The 12,387-nt window shown below is 37.3% G+C and overlaps 1 protein-coding gene across 7 annotated transcripts in view; it reads left to right on the top strand.

The window, feature by feature from the left end:
• The window catches only part of Bbx (BBX high mobility group box domain containing), a 236,282-nt gene that overhangs the window by 155,126 nt on the left and 68,769 nt on the right, over positions 1-12,387 (top strand). For all 7 annotated transcript variants that reach the window (XM_075964232.1, XM_075964222.1, XM_075964175.1 and 4 more), the window contains 3 exons: positions 784-1,026; positions 7,774-7,969; positions 11,734-11,801. In XM_075964232.1, coding sequence (XP_075820347.1) covers positions 784-1,026; positions 7,774-7,969; positions 11,734-11,801 — 507 coding nt within the window. The remainder of the gene's footprint in view (positions 1-783; positions 1,027-7,773; positions 7,970-11,733; positions 11,802-12,387) is intronic.

Raw genomic sequence — 12,387 nt, 5'->3', positions numbered from 1 at the left:
ACAGATTCCGTATGTATGGAAGTCCTTGCAGACATTGGACAGTGATAACAAAGTGCTTAGAAAAGAAAGATTTTAAAAATAAGGTGACTGCTTAAGCCTATGAGAATTTATCCTTATTGCCCTAACATCTTGGAAGATAAGACTGATGTTTACAGGATTAAAGATGCTTTATGAAGTTCTTTTAAACAATTATGTTAAATACTTTATGTAAGAAGCTCTTCTGTGTCATGTGCAAAAGTCTGGGTGTTTTGTATATTTGCTTTTAATTATATTTGCTTTCATGATAAACTTTCTCATGTTATTAACTTTCTTCAGTACCACTTTTTGAAGAGCAGAAAGAGCTAATATATATGTACTTTATGTGGATATAATTAATCTTGAGGCCCCTAAACCACAAAATAATATTTTGTTCACTTAGCAATTAGCTAAATGTTAATACCAGATGAGTTGGCCTCTGTAGTTATAAAGGTAAATAAAAGACTTTTATCCCCAAACGGTTCACTCTTTAGTGAGAGAAAAAAGGTAAGCAGTATCAACACAATGTAATACATGTTGTAATAGAAATACACCCAGATTGCCATAGAAACTAAATAGGACATATGTAAGTTCGTTATCATCCACTAAGAGTAGTCAATGATTTTTTAAAAAATTACTTTTTCAGTTTCTTAGATGTTTAAATAGAGCTAAGAAAAAATACAATTGCAAATCAAAAACTGATTGCTAAATCAAAATAGTTTGAGTTGTGTTAAGTATATATATTACTTTTGCTTTGATTGGTGATAGGTTCATCTTCTTGAGACGGATGGCCTAGAGCAAGATGTTGGTGAAACTGAAGACGATGAGTCACCAGAGCAGCGAGCTCGGAGACCAATGAATGCATTTCTTCTATTTTGCAAGCGTCATCGCTCTCTAGTCCGACAGGAACACCCAAAGCTTGATAACCGAGGTGCTACCAAGATACTAGCTGATTGGTGGGCTGTTCTTGATCCAAAGGAAAAGCAGAAATATACAGACATGGCCAAGGAGGTAAGTTGCAAGGACAAGGTGTGACAGTGATTATGGACACCCAATTCTGTAACTCTTGCACAGCAAATCCGCAGCAGCCATTGCTGACACTGTCATCTTCTGTTGTCATCAAATGCCATTGTAAAGATGACAACCTCAGGTTCGGTTTTTCTTATCATATCACAGGAATATATTATGATCACGTTATGATGTTAAACAACTAGTGTGTATGTGTGTGGTCTCAGATTTTTAAAACAATTACCACAATAAGAAAGTTGGACAAAGATTTGTATGCCTTCTAAACTCTGTTGTGTTTTGAATAAAAACAATTTTTTGTAAACACTTTTTGTAAACACAATTGTTAAGAGAGATGCTTTGACTTGTTTCTGTTCTGAAAAATAGTGCAGCATGAAGATTTAAAACTAATATACGGATGAATGACAATAGAACAGGGTGTACTGTGACATATGCATGCTCACAAAAACTGTGAACAATAATAATTGGTGAGAAACATTTCCACATAGGAAGAATATTAAGAAATGTGGCACATTTATTCCAAAATGATAGTAGTAACTAAATGTCTTCAAAAAGTTCTGTACTATATTTGTTTCTACATTAATATGGGATCAATAATGATCATTGTCCAATTCTATTATGAGTGGACTTAGTTCTAAATGAAGCATAGGTACTGTATTGTGGTTAAGTCTGAAAGGAATAGTTCTAATATTATTTCCTTAGAGTTTCAACTTGCAAAAAAATTTCATTCATGAAAATCCCTGCCACCCCATTAACTTCTGAGGGGAAAAAAATGAACCAGCAGGGGATAAAATAATGTAATTTCAAGATATTTTATTAGACATCTCAGTATGTGGAAAAATAATGCCTTCAGTTGACATGGTTTTATTAAGTTGTTTAATAAGGAATCCTCCAACATAAAAATTTCTTTAAAAACATACAGGGAAATTTGAATCCAGAGTAAATGACTCAGTGTTGCTGTGTAATTAATGATCGCAGAAGGCTTTAGAAATTTACTAATTGTTCAAGATAGACTTTTACCTATGCTGGGCATCTATAAAATTTAAAATCAATTACAGCAACTTACGTGATTTTAAATGTTCCAATAGATTTCCACAAGCCTAACAGTAATTAACAATAAACTCTTCTCATTAAATAGGTTTATATCCTTTCATACTCATGCTTATATGATAAAGTAAACAATTATCTGGAGCCTCACAGTGAGCTGCATGTGCTTCCTATAATTAAACGCTTGAGTTTGATTTTGGACAACATGCAGCATATTGCCAATATAGTGTTTGCCTCTTCTTAAATACAGCTAATTTACAAACCCAATAGGTGGCCACTTTTAAGAGGAGGACCTATTATTTTTGCACAGGAAATTTTTTATTAATTACTTAATTAGCTTCACAATATTTGCCATTGTGGCACTATAATGAAATCTATTTAGGTAGCCCCCTGCAGCCTACAAGTGGAAACCAGAATGTCCCACGTTGCATCTTGCCTTGTTTATAGTTACTCATATAAAATATTGTCTCATTTCTACTCCATAGTCTAATCGATTCAGCTACTTCCCAAATTATCACACAATTGGTCTCTGGTGGTTATTTCTTTCAGCTTATTTACTTAGTGTTTCACAGTTACATTAAAGTGCATGTAATCGTGCTGAAGCCTTTTTTGTTAATATTGCAGCCTTAATTGGAATGTCAGTTCAGTCAGCCAATGCTTATTAAGAAGTTTCAGTAGTCAGATTTTATGGTAGTTGGTAGTGATACAAAACTAGACACAAAGAAGCCTCTGGTCCCCAAGCCCAGGTCGTTTCGAAAACTACTTCAGGTATAACTTTTCAACTTTGAACCCTCAATTTTGAATATTTTACTAAACACATGACATTCTTTCAGCACATGTGTGAATATGAATGCTTTACATTTATTTGCCATCTGAATCCTTGCCTTTATTAAAGTGAGAATAGTTTACCCACAGGGATAGTCTGAGAATGTGTCCTGAGGCATTTTGGTTATTGTGCAAGCATCATGGTTTATTTACCCAACTAATACCTTTTACTGCACAAGGCTCTGCAGTCTTAGGAGACCATTATTGTGGCATGTAGTTGACTAGAACATTAGTATATAGTTTGTACTTTTCTCTTTCTGATTTTAAAAGAAGCATATCTTTAAAAGATGAAGTAGCAATACAATTTTTCTTTTTCTATTCATGACAAGTCTTGGTTTCTGTGAAGGAAGTACAGATTCATATTCCCCCCTCCTCAACTCTGTATAGATTAGCAGCACTTCTCCCCTGTGCTCTGTACAGGTTATAACTCCCCAATACTGGTTAACAGCACTTCTCCCCGTGCTCTGTACAGACTAAGCCCCCCCCCCCCACAAACACACACACACACACACCAGGTACTGAAGAAGTTAGTACCATGCTCTGCTGAACTCTGACCTGGTTGTATGTTGTAATTTCTGCCTGCTGTTGAGGGAAGATCCAGTTCTAACAACTAAGTATGGAGGGAGTTCCTTCAGCTCCTCATGGTGGATATGATTATAAGAAAAAAAATGTGTGTTAGGACTCTTTGGTCAAATTTCAGATAATTTTCTGTATAATCAGTCAACTGATCTGGTAGATTTTACTTCATATATTTGTAGCAGCAGAATCTGTCTTTGGTTATTCAAGTGTTCACAGAATGTCTATTCTAGAATCTCATCAGGATCGCCATCTCTTTTCATTTTGCAGACCTAGACTGTAAATAATAACTAGAAACACTAGTGGACACTGAGTTAGTACTCCAAATGCAACTAAAATTAAATAAAAGGAGAAAATGTTTCATTAATATTAAGGTACATTGTAGATCAAATTTCCATTTATGTAATGATCTGGAAAGCATTTATTGTTTGAGACCCCATTTTAAAGCATTAACATAATAGATTATTGTCTTTTGTTATATAATAATACCATTGTCAGATATAAAGGAGGTAAAAAACAGTGACAGAGGGTATGCATTTAGTGACAGTACTGAATAACAAAAGAAGCAGCAATTTCTTTTTTGTTATTCTAACAAAATACAATAGTAGTTAGGGCCAGGAAAAGAGTGTCAGCATTACTGAATGCCTTCTATCAGTGCAGAACTCTCTGTAAAGCAAATTTACAATAGATTATTTAATCAGCTGGAAATTTGTAGGAAAAGTTGAAGGCCATAAGGTGAATTTTGATTTTCATAGAATTTTGAAAATCAGTATTTTAGCAAAAGTCTAGATATGTGTGAGAATTTTTCATCAAAATCTTAGGATCAATAATCTGTGATTGATGCTCCTGGAAGATAAATGAGCTTCCCTCTCCCCTCCAACCTGGCCCTGGATGTCTGGATAGATGGGGCCTATCTCTTGAGGCCTTTCGCTCCTGTGATGATGGATTTTGTCCACTTGGTTGACCTACATGGCAATTATTACACTTGGCTATTTGCTCCGGACTGTATACCAGGTCTCCCAGCATTACTTCTTTTCCCTGCCTCCTTTGTAATCTCTTTTCTAGTAACCTTGTCATAACAAATGACAAGCTTTTCCTGTGTCTCTTAAAAGCTGAATCAGATCAAATGATTGATGAAGGACCAAGTTCCAAGGACATACAGGCATCTTTGCTCTCCGAGGCTGCTCTTGCCTCTGAACTTTCTTGCAGTCCATAATTTGTATTGGTTTGGTGTTTTCTATAAATAAATTTATGTGGTTTTTTGCCTCAGTCATTCACAATTTTAGCCCTTCTGATCGGTATGTACTTGACTAGGGGTCTAGTGTTGTATCTCAGCGATAAGATGACTACTAAGCATGTCTGAGGCTCTGGGTTCAATCTCCAACAACAAACAAAAGCTAAAAAATAAAAATGTTATGTGTGTGTATTGAACATTTATATTGAATTTAAGAGTCTTCACAATTCATATTGTGATTTAGTTAAGAGTATTATCCTTCATAGTAAATTGTCTAAAACATCCCCCACATTCCAGGCCTCTTGCACTCATAGGAAACTTGCTGTTCTGTAGACCCGTTGCAAAACCATTTTTCATGCTTGAGTTAGGGCAAGGATTGTAGACCATGTGTAAACAGAAATGCTTTTGAGGTAAATTATGGATTGGAAGCAGCATGAAAGGAGGGACTCTGCTTGATTCCCCCTCTTTCTGTTTTCAGTGTCTAAGAAGAGTGTCTTTGCAGTGAAGGTGCAGAGGATAGAGACAAGAGGATGAGAATGATTATAAGTGCTGATTGTTGGGCTTTATGCTATCTTCAGCACTATCATAAATTAGCGTAAGGTGGCCTTCATTAGTATCAACTGATAATTTATCAGGATGACAGTATAATTTCCATTATACTTGATTTTTACTGAAACAGATCATTAAGTGATCCCTAGCAATGTTACTAGTGAAGGATGTGTCAAAAAACTGAATATGAAGAGAAGGGCACTCTCAAGGAGCAAGAGATTCTGGTACTAACGCCATCCAGCCTCTTTCACAGCTGGTGCTTTCTGCTTAGAAAATTTTACCTACCAAAAAAAAGATGATTTTATTTCTCATGATAAATTTATTATTAAGTTTCTTTGAACGTTCAGTTACTGGCACACCTTCCCCATGCACCTTTTATTGAGGCATGATAATGATGCATGTGTCTGCTCCTTGCCTTTTCACCCCTGCCTGCCATTTATCACTTTCTACCATTAGACAGCAGGCAAGGTTATTTGTCTGCTTCAACTTAATATGTAAATTCCCCATTTACAAGAATTCACTGTGGTAGTGTGTCTTCTTACGTCAACTTTGATGTTTCCAAATTCATTCTGCTATACAGTTGTAAATTCATTTGGTGCCGGCCTAGTGTCTTATTTCACTTCTTTATTTTTACGAAAAATAGAACTAAACAGTAGAGTGGTGGCTAAGTAGTTATAAGAGTCCTTGTGTTCTAGTGTTCCCAACACCTACACTGGGCTGCTTACAACCATCTGTAACTACAGGTTACTGACGCCTCCAGTGTGCAAATACTCACACGGAGACACATACACATAATTCAAATAAAAGAAATATTTTTTAATTAAAAGAGAAAAATATTACTAGACTTTAGGAGCCTATGTGCTTTTTTTACACACACCCCTATATGTCAATAGGTAAATTTATATGTTATACATAAAATAATTTCAGAAAATGAGTTAAGATAGCATTGGGATAAATATCATTCATTGTTAATTAATACTACATTATTACCTACATTATAGCTTTTATTTATATACTGGGAGCATTGCTTAGATTAGGTATTATTTCCTTATACCTTTCCTCAAAATAGTACCTTTTACCCCTTGTCTAAAAGCAACTTGGAACTTAGAACACATTGCCATTGTAAGAGGTAAGCCTGCGAGGATGAAAAAATTGTGGTTGATGGTCATGGGGGTGTACGCCTATAACGTCAGTACTTGGGAGACTGAAGCAGAGAATTGTGAATTCAGAACCAGATTATATAACCAAATTGTTTCAAAAATATGCTAATAAAATAATCTGATAGTGATATTTAAAGAACACATAGGAAATATTTTTTAATTAAACAATATAGCTCTGAGAAGGTATGGACGTTAGGAAGAGGTAGTGGATTTAGAAGAAGGGATAAAGGGAGGAAGCAACAGAAAAAAAGGTGAGTGTAAATCTAAAGCTTGTGATGGATTGATTACAGCATGTCACATCAGAGCTTGTTCATAGCTGCCATCCTGTGTGCCCACTGAAAAATATTGACAGTTATGTGCACATCATAGATGGGGGAACTGGAGGGGATGCCAATACAGCTTGAGCCCAGGTGCATCGGCTTCCACTGCTCTTCTGCTTGCCCTGTGTCTAAGAGGAACCAGAAAGTTGGCCAGCTAGCCTGCTTTCTTCCCTTCCTACTTGGTCTTGGTTCCTTTTCTCATAATTGAGCATTTTACTTTGTGTTAGCCTTAAAGAACACTGAGACAGAGATTTAATTTTTGTAAAACCATTCTTAGCAGGGTAAGTTAACCAGTAAGGGCACAATCTGGCTGCTGGGCATGGTGTTAACTTGTGCTCTGAAATGTATACTAAAGTGTCCTTTGAAATAGGGGCTGGGGGCTGTAGAGATGGGGACTGAGGTTTGAATCCAAGCATTCATATGGGAGCTCATAATCACCTCTAGCTCCAGTTCCAGGGCATCCACTTCTCTCTTGTAGGCTCCATAGGCATCATGCATGCAAGTGATACCACATGTAGGCAAAACAGCTATTTGGAAAATAAAAGTTCACACATGTACACACAATTTTTAAAACTTTAAGAGAAGAAATTGGTGCTGTGCACTTTTGACAGTAACCCGAAGCATAGATGGTGCTGTGCTGTCCTTTAAGGCCCACAGAGGACACTGCTCTATGCTAAATGCCTGCAGCTTGTTTTATCCTCGCCTTTTCCACCCTCAGAGCCCTGGGCTCTTTCTAATACAGAAGCCTCCTCTGCCACCAAAGTCAGGCAACTTTTTAAGAACAAGAACAACAAAAAGAGTAGAACATTCTGAGTGTCTGGTTCCCGTATTCTTGGCCCACAAGTTAGATAACTCTACCCTGTCTCTAGATCTTGGTGCGTGACACTGTCATCTTCTCTAAGAGAGCCATTGAAATCATGGAATATGGTTTCCTCAGTCATAATCTGAACGAGGGAGGGAAAAGGTAAATGTTGTTGAACTTCTGGGTCTGGATGTTAATTAAGCCCTCATTTGTTTATAGTATAAAGATGCATTTATGAAAGCAAATCCTGGCTACCGATGGTGCCCTACTACAAACAAGCCTGTAAAATCGCCAACACCCACTGTCAATCCACGGAAGAAACTTTGGGCCTTCCCATCTGACTCTTCAAGAGATTTGCCAACCCCCAAGAAGGCAAAGACAGAAGAAATTCCTCAGCTTAACTTTGGAATGGCTGGTAAGTCTCCACAATTTGCACCTGTTCTTAAAGGACAGAACAATGCACCAAGTGTTTTAAACAAATAATACAAATTTGAGAAGACCAAAATTTTTGACCAGTATGAAACTCTGGCAGATATGTAGCCTATCATGAGGTATTAGGGCATGGTATACAAAGAACTGAAGACATGCAGCCAAGTTGTACATGCTGTGGAGATCCTGATATTGGCAGTTTGGAAACGTCACAGCAGTTTGGAACCTGTCAGGAAATGTTGTACTAACAAAATAAATCTGTAGCCCTCCCTCTCTTCCCTTCTCTCTCACACACACCTCCTCCCAACTATTAAGCAGAGTAAGCACTGGAGTTATGGGTATTTAAAAAACCTACAGTTACTTAGATCATCTGAGTATCTTATCCATGAACAAATCCATCCAAATCTGAGATGAATCTTAAAGAGAACCCCCACCCTACCCCTCCTTCTATCCCCATTAATGTTCACCTTTAGCAAACTTAAAATTCCAGATGGTGCCATTTGCTATTTTACTCTTTGGGTGGTAAGGAATGCTAATGCATTTATGACCATGAAATAAAACATTTACATTTTTGCCCAGAATGGCTAGATCTTTCCTCCTATTGAGTGTAACCAAAAGAGGATTTTGCCAGGAAGAAATTGGGAGGTTGAGTAAGACAAAATCAGGGAAGTTCGTGCTGAGCTTGAGTTCCTATGCCATATTACAAGAAAATATTTTTCAGAGTCCTAAACCATTTACAATATTGGAAGGTTAGTAGGGATGCAGTTGAGCCATACTGTGATTGTAAATTCTTTTAAATGCCCAGTGGTTTGCACAAGCCTTCATAGTTCAATGTTGGGCTCATAATATGAAAAGTACATGTGATATAGGATGAATGCCTGAAGAATGAAGCAACGTATGGACATATCTTTGGGAAACAAAGTCTTCAGGTGATTGAGTGCAGTGTGTGTAATGTAATTCCAGAACAGTTCTCAACATGTGTCCTGAAAACCCAAAGCAAAGCTGTTCCTGTGTTAGCTCTCACTTTGCACAGTGTTAGCTTCAGCCCACTTGGTACCGGTCTTTGTGAAGTGTCTGGACTTCCCAGATTATGGTGGTTTTTTCTGAGACCAAGAGTAGATGGATTGATGGCTAAAGTCGAAACTCTCTTTGATTGCCATTTAGCGTCTATTGCTATTCTCTCAATTCTAAATTCCTGTAGAGTTTTCATTTTGAGTTTTCTTTAATGGTTCATCACAAACCAAACAAGAATTGTATGTAAATTATAGAAAGTGTGTAAATACATCTTTTAGTAACAATGTTTCTGACATTTATTAATTTACCTTTTACCTATAAAAAGAGAAGTAGAATCTAGACTTAAGAAATGTTTAAGTCAGCTTTAAAAAGTAGTATTCCTTGAAGCAAAATACAGGAAAGAAAAGCACCTGGATAGCATTGCCTCAAGTAATAAAGACCTGTGTCATGTGTTCGAATTTCATGACCAGAGCTCGCTCACTGCTAGTTATGCCCCTTTCAACAAGATGAAAGTGAACCAAATTACCTGTGATTAAAACCTGGTGTTTAGCTATCTGAACAAAGGCAATCCAAAAGGAATTTTAAAGGTCAGTTTAATGCAGAATCTAGTCTGTTTTATTCTTGTTTATTTGTTCAGTGGTCCTTGGCACTCTACATTTCACAATTTAGAGAAACCCAACTTTGTCAAATATATGATTTTCAAGGAAGGAAAAATATGTAGACTTTGATATACTACAAACCTTCAGTAAAAGCAAAGTGTTCTACTTATGTGAATGTATTTTGATAGTTTTAAATAGCATTATGTAAGCTGTAGAAAAATGATAGTTTCTTGGCGTATCCTTTAGGATGAATAACAAACTTCTTACAAAGTCACATTTGGTATATGACTTGGATTATCATGTAGCCGTATTCCTATTTTACTTTGTAATTTGAGTGGCACATTTTTATCTCTTGAATGCTACCACTCAGCCCTGGTTCCTAGGATGCCAGCTGCAAAAGTTTCACTTTCAAGCATCCTTAACACTTACTTTCCTCTAAATTCATTTCCCCTCTTGACTTATACTTTTAAAGAAATGTATGCATCTATTTTATCAGGCACAGTAGTTCTTAAAGTTAAGGTTTAATGGGAAGTAGACTCTTAAAAGCACTGCAGGCCTTTGTTTTACCAGATTAGCCAGTGTTTGTGTTCTTTGTGTGTCCTCCTGCATGGCTGCCTACCAATGTTGGACTTTCTTAACTCACCATCATTTGATGACATGTTTTTCTCTCTGATTACCTCATAGCCTCCTTATCTTTTCTTCTTCCTCCTCCTCCTCCTCCTCTTCCTCCCTCCTCCTCCTCCTCCTCCTCCTCCTCCTCCTCCTCCTCCTCTTCTTCTTCTTCTTCTTCTTCTCTCTCTCTCTCTCTCTCTCTCTCTCTCTCTCTCTCTGTGTGTGTGTGTGGCTGTGTTTATGTCTACCTCAGAACCTTTTCTCAGTTAAAAAATTTATATATAAGGTGTGATCAAAGTTGATTCCTGAGATCTCAAGGCAGACTGAACAAAGCTCTACTTCAGGGCATACATTTAGACAGAAATGTCTTCAGGCAGTCTTACATATCCTCATCCTAAAGCTGAAATGCATGCCTTGAGACCTGTGTGCACCAGAGACGGGTGCATTCCCGTCTGCTCTTTCATTGGTGCTTTCAATTTTAAAATTTGAGACAGCCTTAAAGAGTAAAGGTCTCTTATGGAAATAGAACCTGGAGCACAGATCTACCACTGGACTCTTTAGTTATCTTTCTGCGTCAGTATACTGTTGAAAGAATTAAAGCAAAAGAGTTGGCTAACCAGTGGGGAGGGGCTTCTCCTGTCCCAACTTAATGTGCCAGAATTTGATGACTCCCCATGGGAGCCCTTACCTGTTGGGAGGAGTGGATGGAGGGAGGAGGCGAAGGCAGTGGGGAGAGGAGGGGTGGGAGAATATAAAATGAATTTTAAAAAATTAAAAATAAAGTTTGCTAACATAAACATTAATTTTAATCTTCAAGCTATTTTAGCAAGAGCCTGATATGCCTGAAGATCTATAATGTCTACAGCATATCTGTTATTTTTATTTTATTTTAGTTTGGAAGCTTTAAGGAGAGTATTTTTTTTTGGGAGGCCACTGTGAAATTTCTCTGTTCCGTGTTCCCTGATAGCCTAATTCTTTTGACCAAACCCGATTTCACATAGCAGAAATAACAATTTCAGATTAAGTCTCAAACTTCTCAGAAGACAAGCATGAGTATGCTTGGATTAAAAAAAAAATTGCATCAAAACCCCTCAGTTTTGGAAAGAAGCCTTGGGAGAAAGGAAGTTTGGTAGATGATACTTATGATAACAGCTGTACTATTGGGGAAAGTGTTGTGAATGGTGGTAGAGCAGTAGCATTTAAAAGGCCCGGTGTAGTGGTCATGCCTATTATCCATGCACTTAAAAGACTAAGGCAGGGAGAGCATGAGCTGTAGTAGAGCCGGGCTTCATAGTAAGACACTGTTTCCAAAAAAAAAAAAAACAAAATATAGAAAAGAAAGGGGCTCTTTAACGTATGTGCAGTAAGTACACATGTACCAGGTTATTTAAGAATGAATTTTGTTATTTTTCCATAAAATTTATATGTGGGTAGTTTGGATTTCTGCCTTTATGAATATCCTTTTTATTCTGTATGGTTGTGTGTTCTTCATGTTTCTGAGTTGATTTTCGTTTTTGATCTTTAGATCCTACTCAGATGGGAGGCCTGAGCATGTTGCTGTTAGCTGGAGAACATGCTCTTGGAACGCCAGAGGTAAGCCAGGCCTTAGTCTTCATTGCTCTTCACACTGCATTCTGGTGTTTCAGCACATAGACATCTGCATTTTGTTCACCTTGTTGCTGCAGTTCCACCCGTAACAGCTCGCTGAGAAACATTACCTGTGCATCTAATGTGTTGAGGGTAGCAGAAGTGTAGTATACACAAGCCAAAAGGACAGACACACAACACAGCTCCACTGTAGAACCTGCAGTTGTTTGAACCTGGGAGTAAAAACTCCAGTATTTGTTGTATTGTGTCATCGGTGTGTAGATTGTATCCTAAATAAGTTCACTCGATTCAACACATTCCCTGTTTGTATCATGTTCTCATTTAGATGTGCTAGTGGGAAGCCAACAGTAAAAATATGAGACTGTCTGTCTCTCTTGTCTCTAGTATCTGAGTAATTCCAAACTCCTGTTTGAACATCTGGAATGACAGCATTACAAAACTGTTTCATCCTTTAGGAAAAGAAAAGGCCGTCATGACCTTGTTTCTGTGATCTAGTTATTATTCTGCTTTTGCAAAACATTTTTAGACTTGATTCTGCTCAGCTGTGGCAGTTAACCACACTAATTTGCAT

Source organism: Microtus pennsylvanicus, chromosome 1, assembly GCF_037038515.1.
Source record: "Microtus pennsylvanicus isolate mMicPen1 chromosome 1, mMicPen1.hap1, whole genome shotgun sequence".
NCBI lineage: Eukaryota > Metazoa > Chordata > Mammalia > Rodentia > Cricetidae > Microtus > Microtus pennsylvanicus.
The sequence above is the reverse complement of the archived record's forward strand: the minus strand, read 5'-3'. Positions and strand labels throughout refer to the sequence as shown.